The sequence below is a fragment of the Balaenoptera physalus genome (genome assembly GCF_965194825.1).
Source record: "Balaenoptera physalus genome assembly, chromosome: 16".
Lineage (NCBI taxonomy): Eukaryota > Metazoa > Chordata > Mammalia > Artiodactyla > Balaenopteridae > Balaenoptera > Balaenoptera physalus.
Window position 1 is genome coordinate 71337451 of NC_138898.1, and position 18069 is coordinate 71355519.

The window sequence follows — 18069 nt, forward strand, 5'->3', positions numbered from 1 at the left end:
TGAAATGAGCAAATGTTGCTGGCAAAATGGTGCCAATAGATTTGCTTATCACAGAGTCGCCACAAATCTTCAATATATAAAAAATGCAGTATCTGCAAGTGCAGTAAAGTGAAGTGCAATGAAACAACGTATGCCTGTATAAAGAAAAAAAAGCAATGGAGGCAGTGAAGCAGTGTTCCAGTTTACACTCTAAGTCTGTGTTTCATGTGCTTTAATTATTATTAATTCCTCCTCTTTCATCTTCGCTGCCCTGCACAGTTTCCTGACATCCTTCAACAAACAGCTTCCAAGATGGCTGGGACTTTGCCCCCCAAAGAATTCCTCCAGGCTGTCTTTGAATCTGTTCGGAACAGCAGTGAGGAGAGCCCCAGCTCTGACCACAGCCCTGGTGAGTGTTTCTGGGGGTATCTGAGCCCGTGTCGTGGCAGCAGTGTTTTGGCTAAGAAGTTCCTGGCTTCAAGAGGACTCCTTGTCCAGGGGACTGAATGCAATGTTTGCAAAGCAGTAGAGTAGCAAAAATCCACAGGGCATAGAATTACTTCTTTTTTTTTTTTTTTTTTTTGGCTGTGTTAGGTCTTCATTGCCGTGCCTGGGCTTTCTCTAGTTGAGGCAAGCAGGGGCTACTCTTCTTGTGGTGCACGGGCTTCCCATTGTCGTGGCTTCTCTTGCTGCAGAGCACGGGCTCCAGAGCACAGGCTCAGTAGTTGTGGCGCACGGACTTAGTTGCTCCCGGGCATGTGGGATCTTCCCGGGCCAGGGATCGAACCCATGTCCCCTGCACTGGCAGGCGGATTCTTAACCACTGAGCCACCAGGGAAGCCCAGAATTAACATCTTTGTAAAGTGATTTGGAATCACATCTTGCACTCCTTACCCAGGCCAGTAGGTTTAATGGGTGAACATGTGCAACAAACATTTCAAAACAATTGATTTAAGGACCAAAATGGCTGTGTGGCTATGAATTGCCGTGCTGGGGCCAGGCTGACTGGATTTGGATCCCAGGGCTGCCACTTATGGGCTGTGTGACTTTGGGTAAGCTCTTTAACCTCTCTGTGCCTTGGGTTTTATCCTCCGTAAAATGGGGATAATGAAAATCCCTACCTCATTAGATTATCGTGAAGGTTGGTGGGTTTTAAACCTATAAACATGTGCACAACAGTGCCTGGCACGTAGGAAATGCTCAGTAAGTATTAGATATGATTACAAGTATTATTGTGCACCTACTGAGTGCAGACTTGTGCCAGGCTGGAGGGGACAAAGTTAACCAGACCCAAGAATAATTGTAATAATAAAAGTAATCTGTGCTTACTTTCTTTCCTGCAACAAATAATTTTTGAGCACTGACTGTGTGAACAAAACAAAAACCCCTGCCCTCATAGAGCTTACTTTCAGATGGGGTTGGGGGTAGCCAGACAATAAATTACAGACATAAGTGAAGTACGTAGTATGTTGTGTGATGAGTATCAAGAAGGAAAATAAAGCAAAGGACAGGAGTCAGGGAGTGTGGGATGTGGGGCTGTAATTTGAAAGGAGAACACGGTTAAGGAAGGGCTCACTAAGGTGACGTTTGAGGAAAGACCCAAGGCAGTGTGGCAGTGGGCCCAGTGGGTGCCTGGAGGTAGAGTCTTCTGGGCAGAAGGAGTGTGACAGGAGTGGGGGAGGAAGGAGGAATGAGGCGCAGTGTGGCTGGAGTGGGGTCTTATCTCCTTGTAAAGGAGACCCGAAGGTGGGGTTTCATGGCGGCATCGAGCACGGAAATGTCATGATCGGACTGATGTTCACCTTGGGTCGTCGCCTCTCCGTGCATTGTCTCGTCCTCACCTCTGTCTATGGGGTGGGCAGTATGCTTTCTCCCATTTAACGAAGGAGAATGAGGTTTAGAGGGATTGAGAGATTTGGCCAAAGTCTCAGAGTTAGCCAATGGCAGCTCTTGGAATTGAACCCAAAGCAGGTGATGTTCACCACTAGCCGTACCGTCCTCGCTGCCTAGCGGTCCGGTTGTCGTATCGCTCTGCTCCTATTCTCTGCCTGTGGTTACGTGAAAGTAAGACTTTCTGCCCTTGGGGGAGGGTGTGCTTAGCTCCAGTGCTTAATTGGAGTTTTCTTTAGTTGGTTCTGGGTATTGATTACTGCTGTGCTTATAGTCATTAATGGATTAGCAGAATTACTACTTGGTTCCATTTTAGTTAATTTTTGTGTGTGTTGATTCATTCAGCGAACATTTCCTGAACACCTACTATGTGTCAGGCCCTATTCTAAGCCCCAGGAATACAGAGTGATAAGACCAAGTCCCTGCTGTACTTTTAAACCATTCTGTTCTCTAATTCTGTACTTTCACTGAATCCTGCTTTCATTGGAAAGTGGGGCAAAGGGGGTCTAGGAGAGATGGGTCTTTTGTCTCCTCCAAGTGGGTTGTGATAAAGATGTTTGAGGACCAGACATGTACCTTTGACCTGGTCCAGTTTTGCCTCTTGATTAGCGTCCAGTGAATTTCCATTTAAGATGCAGTGAAAGGGCCGTGACCACAAGGCCTGGGAAATGCCCAGCCCCGGGTGGTGCTGGTGAGTCTGTCAGCATCAGGGGTCATCAGCTCCTGAGATAAGAAACCCAGGATTGCTCTTAAGGCGAAGGTTTTCTCTCAGGTTGGGCACATCTGGGCCAGCAAAGACAATATCTCATTTGTGTGTTGCTGAGGAAGTGGTTTGACTAGGTATGGTTCAGCTTACTCAGGACTGATATGGATGGGTTTCTCCTGTTGCCAAGGAAAATGTAACAGACCCATTTCTCCTCTGTCCTGGGATGGGAAGGCCATAGCCTCCACCAAGATTTTTATGGAGGGCAAATCATCTTCCCTTTCCACACTTAGATAGGCGCGCCCCTTCCTTATAATTCTGGAAGCCTTAACTCTGGGTTGCAAACCCAAATGCATGGGGTGGCTATGGCAGGTAGCATAATAAAAATGGCTAACACGTATTGAGTACTTACTGTATACCTGGCACTGTTCTAAGTGCTTTATAAATAATAACACATTTAGTCCTCGCAAAAATTCTATGAGGTAATTTTATACTCATTTTATAGACTAGGAATCTGAGGCACAGAGGGGTTAAATAGCTTTGGATTTGAATCTAAAGCCAGAACTGTTCACCACCACCTCCTATTGCCCTCAAGGCAATTAGCAGTCCAATCATAATGATGCAAAGCTCCTACTGTGTGTGTGCTTGTGGCTTTGCAAAAAGTTGGCATTTCCGTGATTTCGTTAGGAAGAAATGGCACAAGTGGGATTCAAACTGGTCCCTGAGTCCCTGAGCTCAGTTTCTACCCTACACTACTTCTCATGGATAAATCCGATTGGAGAACAACATTACTCATTTCAATAAAGAAACAGACTCACATTTCCTAAAATTCTCTTTCCTCTGTTCCTTCCCCATGTCGCCCATTCCTCAGGTTGCCATGGAGTCTCGGCTCCCTCCTCCAATGACATCATCAAGCTGGCGGAAGCAAACGCCTGCTGGGCCCCCGAGGGCCTGCTCTGCCTGGGGGAGGATGCGTTCCTCAGGAGCGTGGAGCTGCTGGGCGCCGTCAGGAGCTTCAGCCCAGCTCAGCTGAGGACCCTGAAGGAGAAGGCAGTACAGGTGAAGCCCATCTCAGGGAGGAAGCACTCACAGAGGGAAACCCAGCACAGGGGCCCAGCCCTGCCGTGCACAGACCCCTCTCTTTCACTTTCACTTGGGTCATCTTGTTGAAATCTCACTGCATCAGTTCAGAGCCATAGTTGTGATCTCCGCACCGGAGAGATTTCTAGCTCCTCCCTCTCAGGGAATGAGATGTGTCGGCATCTAAGGTACGCTCAGTAAATCAAATTCCGTGGGTGCTCTGGTGCCTCTGACTGAGGTGGTTTCCAGGAATTGTGCCTTTTCTTTCTCCACTCGGAGAACCCCACTGCTGCTTGCAGGAGGTTTTCTCAGAACCTGTTGCAAATTCACCTGAAAACAGAGCAGAAAGGAATAAAAAGAGGACTAGAAGTAATTTGCCATCTTTATAAAGATCACTTTGAGTGGCTTGTTTCAGCTATTAGGATGGTTGTGGACTATATAGTTACCCTTCTGGGGTTAAGACATTAAATTCCTTAAAATGATAACTCTATTTTTTAAAAATTAATTAATTAATTAATTAATTTATTTTTTGGCTGTGTCGGGTCTTCGTTTCTGTGCGAGGGCTTTCTCTAGTTGCGGCGAGCGGGGGCCACTCCTCATCGCGGTGCGCGGGCCTTTCACTGTCGCGGCCTCTCTTGTTGCGGAGCACAGGCTCCAGACGCGCAGGCTCAGTAGTTGTGGCTCATGGGCCTAGCTGCTCCGCGGCATGTGGGATCTTCAGACCAGGGCTCGAACCCGTGTCCCCTGCATTGGCAGGCAGATTCTCAACTGCTGCGCCACCAGGGAAGCCCATAACTCTATTTTTTTATATGAGTAATCCAAGTTTATTGTAGAAAAGTCAGAAAATAATAAAGAAGAAAATCAGTCATAATCTTTTACCCAGAGGTAAGCACTTGCTAATGTTTTGGTATGTTCATCTGAAGCTTCCCAGACTTCTGTGTATGTGTGTAAAATATATTTATATATTTCATACATGTATTTCATAGATATGTATATATGCTACAAAATATAGCATCACAGTCACATACTATTCAATAGCGTGCTGTCCACACCAACAGTGTATAGTGCATATTTTTATATATCAGAAATATAAATCTATATCAGTATTTTAAATAGCTATATAATATTTCACTTTATGGCTGGTTTTTATTTATTTAACCAGTTGGTAGACTTTTAGATTGTTTATTTTTTTAAGGCCTCAAGGTGCATAGTTATACATATTTCTTTGGCCACTTGTCTTATTATTTACTTAGGCTAAATTCCCAGAGATGGAATTTCTGAGTCAAAGAGTATCAATATTTTAAAAGCTTTTGATGCATGTAGCCAGATTCCCCTCTAAAAAGCATGTACCGATTTACATTCTCAACACCAACAAATGAGGGTATCCTGTACCCCATATCTTTCCAATTCTTTTTACTCCTCGTCCATATGCTCAGCCAATTTAGTATTCTTTGATTGTTGTTAACATACATTTCCTTAATTATGACTGAGACTGAACTTTTCCTGTATGTTTATTTCTTCTTTTGTGAATTTCCTGTTCATGTCTTTTGTCTATTAAAGAAATAATAGATGTAGTCATCGTTTTCTTCTTGATTTATAAGAGAAGTTTATATATTAAAGAAATTTACCCTGTGTCTGTTTCAAATGCTGTCAGTTAATGGTCAGTCTAATCTGGCTTGTCTAATCTGGCTTTTTTTTTTCACCTGAAGGTTTGGGACACGCCTTCTTACTGGAGAGAGTACCATCTCGCCTCCCTGGGGCGCATTGTTCTGGCACTTACTGAGAGTGAGCTTGAACAGCTGGATCTCAGCTCCATCGACACTGTGGCTTCCCTCAGCCAGCAGACAGAGTGGACCCCAGAGCAGGTAAGTAGATGTTGCTGGATCTTTCAGATATTCTACTTCTGTCTTAATTTTGTGTATATTTTCCTTTACATCCTAGAACATACTTAATAGTATTTATAATAGTAGCTTTAAAAACCTTTCCTGCTAATTCCATCATAATTGTCATGTCTGAGACTGTTTCTGTTAGCTAATTTTTCCCATAGTTATGGGTCATATTTTCTTATTTGCAAGTCTAGTAATTTTGACGGGCTGATGGGCATTGCAAATTTTACATCTTTGAGCACCCACCCAATTTAGTGGTACTCCTTTAAAGAGTATTGGGCTTTGTTCTGGCATACACTTAAATTACTTTTAGATCAGTATGATCATTTTGAGGCTTCCCTTTGAGCATTATAAGGGTGAGTCTAGGCTGAGCTTTATTCTGTGGTTAATTTATCCCCATCACTGAGACATGATTCTTCTGAGGACTCTATCCAATGCTCTGTGTATTTCAAGACCTCTTCTCTCTGGCTGGTGGGAATGTGAACTCTTTCCAGCTCCATGTGAGCTCTGAGAATTGTTCAGCCTACCGCTTTCTGATGCCTTTTTTGATATTTATGTGGAGTTTCATTCCTTGCATGTGATCAGCACTCAGCCAGACTTGAGAAGACCTCTTTGCAGATTTCTGGAGCTCTCTTTCTCTCTCTGTGCAGTTTCTTCCTCTCCAGTACTTTGCCCAACAAATTATAGGATCCCCGGCCTCTCTGAACTTGGATCTCTGTATCCTCAACTCAGCCTGACCGCTGGGCTTTTTTGGGTTCCCTTTCCTGCTCCATAGCCTGGAAACTGCCTCTGGGCAGAGAGCAAGGGCAATTGTGGGGGCTCACCTGATTTGTTTTCCTTCTTCCAGGATTATAGGCCTGTCTCCCTGTTGTCCAGTGTCTAAATACAGTTGTTTCATATACTCTGTTCACTTTATGGTGAGAGGGTGATTCCTGTGTCAGTTAATTCTTCACAGGCTAAAGAAGAAGTTCCGTCCAGAATTTAATTGTTTCAATTGGGAGGGAAGTTAATCCACTGTATTGCTAGAAAGGGGAGTCTTAGCTGCTCTGTGTTAACTTCATTCTCAGGCAGCCCTCCCTCAGCTGTTGTTTTCAGCACTAGGCTTATGCATCATGTAATTAACAACCCCAGAAAAAAGTGCCCCTTTCTCATTAATTTTTGAAACAGTCCCAGCATTGACTCCAATCATGCAATTGCCCGGCCCTAAACTATCTGGTCGGGATTAGAATATGTGGGTTGGCCTGGCATGCACCAGGGAGTGGAATCCATCTCACCAGGGTCACATGAACTGAGGATGGGGAACGCGTGTGTCGTAACGACCCCCAAAGATGTCCACATCCTCATCCCTGGAACCTGTGACTACGTTACCTTATGTGGCAAAAGGGACTTTGCAGATGTGATTAGGTTAAGGATCTTGAGATGGGAGGTTATCCTGGTGGGCCCAACATAATCACAAGGGTCCTTAGAAAGGACCACAGATACAGAAGGCAATGTGACAGTGGAAGCAGAGGGACAAGGGACACACTGAGAGATTTGAAGATGCAGTGCTGCTGGTTTTGAAGATGGAAGATGGGACTCCAAGTCAAGGAATTCAGGCAGCCTCTAGAAGCGAAAGCAGACAGGGAAATGCATTCTCTCTAGAGCCTCCAGAACGGACACATCTTGCTGACCCATTTTAGGACTTAAGACCCCCAGAACTGTAAAAGAATATATCCGTGTTGTTTCAGGCCACTGAGTTTGTGGTCATTTGTTACAGCAGCAAGAGGAAATGAGCACAGGTGGTTCACCAAAGGAAAAGCATGGTGTTATCAAAGGGAGAATGGATGCTGGGCAAGCAAAACCAAGGCATGTCCCCTACTCTCATGAGCTTTTTGTAATCAGGATTGCCATGTCACATGACTCTGGGTGGCACCATTCAAACAGAACATGGTGTGAATTGTGCCCCCCTGGAGTTAGGTAACATGGAGGGTCCTGGCCATAAGGATTAAGTGAGTTAATACATGTTAAATATGGCGAACAACGCCTGCGACATAGTAGTCAACAAAAATTAGTTGTCTTCACTGTTGTCGTCAGCATGTTGTCATCATTACACTCCTTCTCTCTGGCAGTTTAACACCTTCCTCATTTGCAAGGTGAGGGGGTTGGACCCCCAGGTCCGCAGTTCCTTCCACTCTGACATTCTACAATCCTGGGGTTCCGTGACACTAAAACTGGTTTTGACTGGTTTGAGAAGTGCCACATCACACTTCCAATGTTAAAATCATTCTATTCGCAGTCTGGGAGAAAACAGAAAAATATATCCAACTTAGAAACTAGAGTATCTCTTTCCCTTTTTATCAATTTTCAATTCCCATGGATGGCAGTGAGATTTATCAATATGTTTGAAGAGGATATGAAAACCAACATTTGCATATATCATTTGCAGTCATTTCCTCAACTTTAGCTCCCAATCAAACGCTTAAATGCATGTTTCTAGATTAATAGTCAGACCTGGTGAAACTACATTAACAGATAGTTCAGCTTAAAAACCAATATAAAGGAAAAAAAACTGTTATAGAAGCCAGAGGGATGGACAGAGAGATTGAAATCTTACAGCTATTCACTTTCCAGTGGTTAATATTGCCTAAAAGTGTTGGTATTAATTGTCTTGGAATCATTACAGATACAGTGCTCCAGTCACTCAAGGAAATATATTTTGGCTTATCACCTTGCAGGCTGAGCTTGCATTTTCCAGGTTCCAGTGGCAAGGACAATTTAATATCACATCTTCAAAGTAATTTTATTTGAATTGTATTTTTGCACTTTCATTTTAAAATGGGCATGCCTGATGGTTGGGGGGCACAGATTGCTATGAGTCAATGAGTGAAACCTGATTATGAAGACTTAATAAGAAAAGTTCAAAAGCTAACTTGAATCTCCATCTTTCCTTCATCCCCAAACATCTTCACTGGCTCTGAAGTCAGACTGCCCAGGTTGTAATCCTAGAACCATTATCTACTAGCTGTGTAACCTTGGCCTAGTTACTTAACCTCTCTGTGCCTCAGTTTCCTCATCTGTGAAATAGAGATAATATTAATATTTACTTCCTAGGGTTGTTGTGAGGATTAGATGAGATAGTATGTGTAAATGGTCAAAACAGTGTTGGCATACAGTAAGCATTCAATAAATATTAGCTATTATTATTTTGGATGCACATTGCCATTCAAAGACATTTAAATCTAAACATTGTGTTACTGAAATTCACTTACAGTACCTGTGAGCTTTGTAATCATTGAGGGGAAACTTCATGAAGACACTGACCAGTCCAATTTGCAGAGACGTGGGAAGTCTCTCTGAAGCCAATCCATCACATGACGGCAATAATCTGATGCCATTTCGAAGGAGTATATATTGCCTACAACTTCTATAGCTCACTCACTCAGATGTTCATTCATTCATTCAAAAAGTACTTATTCCGAAAGTACCCTAATGTGGGCCAGGCATTGTATCAGGTACTAGGGATGCAGGAGTGAACTAGCTGGATATGGTCTTTGTCTTTGGAGATTCTACTGGGTGATACAGACAAAAAGTTGAGTGATCAAGGTGAAACATTTAATAAATTTTGATAAGTGATAAGCAGAAAATGGACAAGGTGCTCATGGAAATAGTGGGGAGGGAAGCTACGTGCGATGGGGGAATCCAGGAAGTCTTCTCTGAGCGGGTAGCATTTAAACAGACCTGAGGGATAGAAAGACAACAGCCATGTGAAAAGTGGAATCCCATTGCAGCGTTTCACCATCTTTGCCAATACTTTTTCTTAACACTGGAGTGATCTACAGTGTGTGATGGGATGGACTGACATTAAAGGGCGATGGGAAGATTCACTGTATCCCTGTGACCCTCACTTCCATTCAGGAGATGTTCATCCTTGGAGGTCTCCTCCCTATCTTTGCCTTGTGAGCTCTGGCCCTTTTGTAATCTTCTGCATTTGCCTCCATGAGCCCTGAGGAGCCAGTCAATTATACGGCTCATCTTCAGGAGATTGGCTTGGGTCCTTCCTCAGGTCCAACATATCTGGATCAAATTAATCAGGGTTAATCCAGTTACAAGTGACAGAAAACCCAACTCAAAGTGGCTTGAACAAGAATGGAATTGACTTCCATAACTGAGAAGGTCAAGGGTGGAATTAAGGTATGGCTGGATCCAGGGGCTTCAACACTACTGTCAGGAATCCATCTCTCACCAGTTTTTGACCCTGCTTTCCTTTGTGTGGGCTTCGTTCAGAAGCAGTTTCTTTCTTTCTTTCTTTCAAATAAATTTATTTATTTATTTTATTTTTGGCTGTGTTGGGTCTTCGTTGCTGCGCGTGGGCTTTCTCTAGTTGCATTGAGCGGGGGCTGCTCTTTGTTGTGGTGCACGGGCTTCTCATTGTGGTGGCTTCTCTTCTTGCGGAGCACGGGCTCTAGGCGCACGATCTTCAGTAGTTGTGGCACGTGGGCTCAGTAGTTGTGGCGCACAGGCTTAGTTGCTCCGCGGCATGTGGGATCTTCCCGGACCAGGGATTGAACCCCTGTCCCCTGCATTGGCAGGCAGATTCTTAACCACTGAGCCACCAGGGAAGTCCCCAGAGGCAGTTTCTTTCCACGTGTTGAGTTCTAGCAGATTGAGGTGTTTGTCCTTCCAAGGTCCAGTCCACAGTAAAGAAAGCTCTTCTCTTCTAATTGCTCCAACCAAAGTCCTGGTTGGTTTTGACTGGATCACATGCCTAATCTAGAACCAGTCACTGCAGCCAGGCTAAGAGACAAACTGACTGGCCAGGACTAGGCCATAGCATCACCTCTGGAACTCAGAATGCAGTTAGCTCCAATTGAACCACATGAAGTGAGAGTGTAGGAGGTCTGGCTCTCCAGGGAAAGTCATGAATAATGAATGGTCACTATACTAAAATTACAAGGACCCTACACTACACATCAGCCCCTAAATCAAAGCTCATTGAAGAGATTCCTGTGTGCTTTTTAATGCCAAAGGATTTAATGTACTACTCCCTGGAATTGAAGAGTGAGAGGCAAACCTATTTCAGGGTAGATTTCACGAAGGTAACATTTGACTTGAACTCCCAAATAAAAGGATGGTCGGATTTTAACAGTTGGGAATGCAGGAAGGGCATTTCAGATGGAGGCACTGACTTGAGTAAAGGTGCAAAGGCAGAACATTACAAGGTTTTGTCAGAAAGTTGTGAAAACAGATGCTGGAAGAGTCTGGATCCTGATGCAGAAGAACTTAAATGACCAAACTATGTGAAGGTCATGAGTGATGGAGGGAATAAGCCAGCAGACACAGACACAAGGTATAGGTGTCTTTTTAATTTTTTCATTCATTCATTCATTCATTTATTTATTTATTTATTTATTTATTTATTTATGGCTGTGTTGGGTCTTCGTATCTGTGTGAGGGCTTTCTCTACTTGCGGCGAGCGGGGGTCACTCTTCATCGCGGTGCGCGGGCCTCTCACTGTCGCGGCCTCTCTTGTTGCGGAGCACAGGCTCCAGACGCGCAGGCTCAGCAGCTGTGGCTCACGGGCCTAGTTGCTCCGCGGCATGTGGAATCTTCCCAGACCAGGGCTGGAACCCGTGTCCCCTGCACTGGCATGCAGATTCTCAACCACTGCGCCACCAGGGAAGCTCATAGGTGTCTTTAATATTGGTGAAGGATACAGAGCTTCACGGCCTAAAGATGCCTCCATAGATCAGGGGACGTACTCCGTAGAAGCAGCACCTTCAGGAGGTTAACCTGGATGAGTGGCTGGGATGATTTGGGGTGGGCAGTATGTTCAGAGGAGCAGGGTGGGCGATCAGTCAGGAGGCTGGCTCCAGTATCCCCTCAGACCTTGGGGTCTTGATCATCCCTGGATAGTTCATTTCCTATCCTCCCGCATTTTTATAGGCTAAATCCATTCTGCAAGGGTTCCTGGAGGATTCAGGCTATAGTGTCCAGGATCTGAAGAGCTTCCACTTAGTAGGACTTGGTGCAACCCTGTGTGCCATGAACATCACCGAAATCTCACTTATAAAGACCTCAGAATTCAGGTAACCAAAACGCTAGTGTGCAAAGTAGCAAATGATTGATTGGTTCGTTCATTCATTCATTCAGCAAGATGTTCTCTGCTTCCTCATGCTTTGCAACCTTTCTGGGCTAAAATAGGGAGTGAGATTAGCTGGATCCTTTTTTGGTGCTGAAAACTTCTGCATATCTTTTTTTGGCCGGAGCGTCTCCCAGGCTCACACTACATCCTCCCTCATAACCAGGGTGGTGGTGGCCAGAATTGGGACCCTGCTCTGCAGCACCCACGTCTTGGCAGAGTTTAAGAGGAAGGCAGAAGCTGTGTTTGGGGGGCCCACCGAGTGGTCCAGCTCTGTCCTGCAGGAGCTTGGGACCATTGCAGGTAAGAGACACCGTGAGCATGCCTTTCTCTCCTTTTCCAACCTTAAATCTGGGGACAAAAACAAACAAAATAATGAAAGAATCAGGACAGAAATAAAGATGCAGACGTAGAGAATGGACTTGAGGACACGGGGAGGGGGAAGGGTAAGCTGGGACGAAGTGAGAGAGTGTCATGGACATACATACACTACCAAATGTAAAATAGATAGTTAGTGGGAAGCAGCCGCATAGCACAGGGAGATCAGCTCGGTGCTTTGTGACCACCTAGAGGGGTGGGATGGGGAGGGTGGGAGGGAGACACAAGAGGGATGGGATATGGGGATATATGTATATGTATAGATGATTCACTTTGTTATACAGCAGAAACTAACACACCATTGTAAAGCAATTATACTCTAATAAAGATGTTAAAAAAATAAAGGTTAAATAATATAGTGTTGAAAAAAAAAGAATCCTTGACCACGTGTAGTGACTATCTATAGAGTTATGGTTGAACCTAGATTTCATGACTTGAAGTTGCAGAGGGTGGGGTCTGCAAGTCTGCTTCTTAAACAAGCTCTCTTGGTAATTTTTGTGTAGCTAAAGTGGTTTAGAATGTTATTTAATTGGCTCCAAAATAGGTTTATACACAATTTGAAATTTGTGTAAAGTGAAGCTCCTTCTGGGCATACATTTCCTTGTAGGAGACCAATCAGGGTTAATGTGACCCACATTTTTTTCCCTGAGTTGATTAAGGAACCTAATTCCCCGGTGTGATTTTCAGGGACTTTTGTAAGGAAAGATGTTTGCCTAGAACACGCAGATCTGTACATTACGCGGCACCATTAATAAAACAAATGGAGTTCTGATGGCTTGAACTAAACCCTCATGATTCCTTTTTCACCCCAGCTGGATTAAGTAAGGAAGAGCTCCGAATGCTTGACAAGGATTTGATGCCATATTTCCAGCCATCAGCAATCAAATGCCTTCCTGATGAGATATTCAAAGTAGGTACTCAGTTCCTCAAGGAGAATGGGAGCTTGACCCTATTTCAAATCACACAGGGAGGCAGATGGTGGGCCTTGGATTCTAGGGACCTGCAACCAGCCTTCTGCTAATAGGGCCAGAGGAGAGCTGTGTGCCAACAGCGGATGGATCACAAGATAATTTTAGGTGTTTTTGTTTTTTAAGTATTTTTTTCTTCAGTTTAAATTTATCTTTTAATTGTATCTATTTTTACGGTTTCCTTCTCTTCATCGCCACTGGTACTGATTTTCTATTTATGATGGTATGACAGGTGCATATTCCCTTATCCAAAACCCTTGGGGGCATATATATATTTCCGAATTTGGAATTTTCCAGATTTTAGGAAGATCACTCTGTGAATCTACAGTATGGTAACTTAATACCTTCAGCAGTGTCTGGGGAAGCACCTTGTAAGCAAATGCATTAATATTCCCGTGAAGAAATCTGTGACAAATCACACTAATTGGAATAAATAGAGACTATAAATGGTCTCACATCAGTTTAGGTCAGATTTTGCTGGCAAATAAGTTTGTCTTAAACTTTGGAAAAAACTTTGTTTTCTGACTTTTTTGGACTTCAGAACTGCAGATGAGGGATAACATTTCCTGTATAACATTTCCTTTTAAAATAAATTTAAGTAAAATATTTTAATTGATTTTAAGAAAACTGTTAAGGAAGCCACAGTAGGACAGGTGACAAACAGCTATGGAAAAAAGTGAGAGGGTTGAATTGGATCAACTGAGGTTAGGGAAGCAGGGTATCCAGTGAGAGGTTCTTCCTTCCTGTCATGTACAAGATTAGGAGAGGGTTTGGTGGGGACAGTCTGCTCTGATGAGGAGTGACGCTGGTGTTCTTGCCTGCTGTGTAACTTGGAAACACATTCTGTCCATAAAAACTGGATAAGGCACACACAGGAGGCTAGACAAACTCCCATGATGCAACATCATTGGTTCATTTTAAGAAAGAGAGCGGACCTTGAACCACTTCAGCACCCAGGACAGTTCCCAGCACAGAACAGGTGTGGCAGCTGTTTAGGGGAAATAAGTAAGTCATAGTCCTTAATGCCATTGAGCTTCTCCTCTGGGGGCTCTGCATGGGGTAGGCAGCTTGGTTCTTGATGCTGGCATGTTGCTGAGCACTTTCTCCTGGTCTTGTCTGGAATGCAGTCTGTAGCTTACCTACTCCAAAAATTCCTAGTGGCCACTTACATTGTGGTAGACTCCAGCCTAGGCGCTAGGATGTAGGCTCCAGGCTGGTGCACCTGGGATGCACTGGTGAAGGGGTATAACACAGTGCCTTCAGGGGCTTGAAAAGTAACATAAGGGAGTGCAGTCGCCTGGGTAGGAACTGAAGTGAACTGCAGAGCCCTGTCTAAATCTGGGGAAGCTGCTTCTCATCTCTGGCACATTGATGCTGTGTGACAATGTGGGCCAAGTATTGCTGGATCTTCCTTTTTTTTTTAAGAATCCAGAAATCTCATTTTCATATGAAATCTCCTGATAATTAAATGTTGGCAACCACTTTGAATCTATATTTTAAAACACAGTGCAATAGGCCTAGAGATTCAATCTGGCCTGTGGGTTGCAAGCAGCAACATTGGAAAAATAGATAATTTTTATAATGCAGACTCTATATTAATGGTAGATGTAAGGTGTAAGCCAGAAGAACATGTCCTCTGTGTGTGGTGTGTGTGTGTGTGTGTGTGTGTGTGTGTGCATGTGTGTGTGTGTTTGTGGTGAGAGGGGGGAGGTGATGCTGAAGTTTGCAGGACGGGTTAGCTAGGTGGAGAGGGAGGAACAGTGTTCCAGGCAGAAGGAAGTGCTGCCTTCTGGGGGCTGCAGATTTGGACCTCCATTCTCCAGGAGTGAAGTGTGCCAGCGCAGAGGACGCTGGAGAGGTGGGCAGGACCCAGAGCCCTCATTACCATGTTCAGGAGCTTGAGCTGTGGCCTGGAGAGGTGTCAGGGAAGGGTTCTAAGCAGGGGAATGACATGATTCCAGAGAAGCATCAACCTGGACGGGAAAGAAGAAGGTGAAGGAGAGAAGAAGATGGGGTGAAGGAGCAGAACCCCCTTTCTCAGAATCTTTGGGGCCCTTAGAAAATAAGCAGGATGACTTTAGAGGCCCCTGCCATCCCATCTCATTCCACACCCACTGGAACTAGTCACCAAGTCCTCTCTAGGATGGAAGCGACTTCAGAAAACATCTTGTTCAGGGCCCTCAAAGGACTTATGCTCTCGGCAGAATTTCCCATTTCCGGTGTCCATGGCAGACATCACTAATAGATTACTGTACTTTCCCTTCGCTGAGCCCTCACAGGACTCACCAGCAAGGGTGAGAATCACTTAGGAGACGAGTTATCTTTGCCATCCCACATCTAGTCCAAAAGCCCAGAGAGGCTATGAAACTTGCCCAAGGTCACACAGCTATTATGTGACAGAGTTGGGACACAGATTCAGGTCTTTGCCTTTTAGGTGTGTGTTTTCTCCTCCACATCAGTGTTTCTCAGGTGGGGGACTTGAAGCATTGGGGGTGGGGTAGGGTGGGTACCTTGCACTGCATTAAACAACATTGTCACCTTTTCACCTCTCCTTTACTACTGATTACTTGAAGGAGGAAGTCTCGATTTGGAGCTAAAATGTATTTAACACCTCTATAACACTTAAAATCCCCTCTTTTTTCTGTTTTTAAAGAGGCCTCAGGTTCAGACATTGTTGGCCAACACATATAGCTACAATGCAACAGTGTTGTTTTATTTATTATGGCATATTTTAAATGAGTACTTTTGCGAGTCATTCCAATTTTCCGTTTTTGGAAATTTCCATTAAATTCTTTTCATTTTAAAGTAAGTTTATTTTAGTAGTGAAAGTGATCTGATTTTAGGTAAAAATCCTAAACAGGAGCACAAATGGTATATGGGTACGACGAATGTGTGCGGGTCCTGGGCGGATGGCCGAGGTTTGGGAAAGCCGCGGAGGGGCGCCTCTGAGGGCGCTGCCCCCTCTCCCCTGCAGGAGCTGTCCGCGGAGCAGATCGCCTCCCTGGGCCCGGAAAACGCCGCGGCCGTGACCCCAGCCCAGCGCCGGCAGCTCAGCATGTTGCAGCTGCAGAGCCTCCAGCGGGCGCTAGATGGCGCCAAAACTCGCTCCTGGCTGGACGAGCCTCCGAGCGCCAGCCCCACCCGGACCCCCTCCTCTCTTTCTCCTCCAGGTGAGCCGGACTGACCCAGCCCGGTCCCCCACTCCTAATCCCTTTCCTAGTCTCCTGGTCCGCCCTGCCAGACCTGGGGCAGCGGGAAGGTTCCTAAAATTCAGGGTGGGCTCTCTGACAGTCCTTGGAGATCCTGCATTCCCAGAAAAATCCGAAGTCCCTATCGAGCACATGTAAATGATTCTCAACTCCAGAGCACTTTAAAGTCAAGGGGGGAGCTTTTTTTTTTTAAACTTATTTATTTTTGGCTGCATTGGGTCTTCGTTGTTGCGCATGGGCTTTCTCTAGTTGCAGCGAGCGGGGCTACTCTTTGTTGCGGTGCATGGGCTTCTCATTGCGGTGGCTTTTCTTGTTGCGGAGCACAGGCTCTAGGCGCGTGGGCTTCAGTATTTGTGGCTCGTGGGCTCAGTAGTTGTGGCTCGCGGGCTCTACAGCGCGGGCTTCAGTAGTTGTGGCGCTCGGGCTTAGTTGCTCCGCTGCCTGTGGGATCTTCCTGGACCAGGGCTCGAACCCGTGTGCCCTGCATTGGCAGGCGGATTCTTAACCACTGTGCCACCAGGGAAGCCCCACCGGGGAGCTTTTAAAAACTGCCAGTCCCGTGGACCCCACCCAGAACCCACTGAATCAGAATTTCTTAGGACTTAAGTCCTGTCGGTGGTTCCTTTGCTCCTCCCTCCTCACCGTCCAGTATTAATTAATAAAGTCAATTGACGTATACTGGGCACCTATTAATATTATGTGCCAAGCCTGTGGTAGGAGCAGGGAATACAGAGGTGAGTAAGGCAGGTAAGGCTTTCTCATAAATAAAGAAGATTTCAAATCTGGTAAGACCAGGGGAGGAAAGCAGCAGAGGATGGTGGTGGTGACTAAGGGCTGAGCTGAGACAGAGGTGCCGGGGGTGTGGCTTTCCTTCCCGTCTTTCCTCCCTGCCTGTCTTACTCTCCCCCTCCCCTCACTCTCCCACTTCTTTGTGCCTCCTTCTGTCTTTAGTGAGCACCGTCTTTGGACTAAGCTGGTGCTGGGCTCTGGGGAGGCAACTGTGAACGAGCCAGGCGTGTCCTCTGTCCTCTTTGAACTCCCAGTCCAGCATGGGGGTGAGGGAAACTGCTGCACCCCGGCGACCATGAGGCAGTACGAGGGGTGCTGTGAGGGGGGACACAGGCCCCCAGGGAATGCTCGGGAGAGGCAGCTACCTAGGCTTGGGAAAGTGGGGAGCGGCCTTGGAAGCCTCCAGAAGACAGTGATTCCTAAGCTGCAGACCAAGAGAAGAGAAGATGGACCCAGCCAGGTGGAGAGTGTCCCAGGTAGAGGGAAGAGTGAGTGCAAAAACCCAGAGAGCGAAGCTTGGTGCTTCACTGTCTCCAGGTCTGCCCCAGCCTCCCTTGGGGATAGCAAACTGGGGGATTCCCAATTTCTGCAGCCACAAGTGGCCAGACATGGCACCTGCAAACCGGAGCCACGCCCTTTGACTTACTCTTATCTTCAAGCCTTTTCATTGAAATATAATACGCATACATTTAAAAGTTACTTTAAAATGTTACAGTGTTTTGTGTGTTATATAATGCACACAGTAGGCAACGCCCCTGGTTTAAAGTACGAAAGGTCTGAAAAGGTGTGCAGTGAACCATCTCCCCCATCCCCTGTTCCTTAGTCGCCCAATTCCCCTCCCCAGAGGCAGCCAATGTTACCAGCTTGTGTATCTGTCCAGAGATACTCTATGCATATCCATAGTTTATCCCTGCACTTTTACAAAACTTGTTATACACTTTGTTCTGTGCCTTGCATTTTTCACCTGACAATATACCTCGGAGGTAGTTCCATATCCGTACCTAGGAGCCGTGCAATTGTTGTTTTTCTGGCTACGGCATAACTGTATTGAACTAGATCTCTGTAGACG

The 18069-nt window shown here is 45.4% G+C and overlaps 1 protein-coding gene across 2 annotated transcripts in view; it reads left to right on the top strand.

Annotated features, from left to right (window-relative positions):
* OTOA (otoancorin) overlaps positions 1–18069 on the top strand; it is a 96726-nt gene that overhangs the window by 57339 nt on the left and 21318 nt on the right. For both annotated transcript variants that reach the window (XM_082430959.1, XM_082430958.1), the window contains exons 22-28: positions 259–388; positions 3444–3631; positions 5362–5517; positions 11461–11603; positions 11823–11959; positions 12847–12944; positions 15977–16172. In XM_082430959.1, the coding sequence (XP_082287085.1) occupies positions 259–388; positions 3444–3631; positions 5362–5517; positions 11461–11603; positions 11823–11959; positions 12847–12944; positions 15977–16172 (1048 nt within the window). The remainder of the gene's footprint in view (positions 1–258; positions 389–3443; positions 3632–5361; positions 5518–11460; positions 11604–11822; positions 11960–12846; positions 12945–15976; positions 16173–18069) is intronic.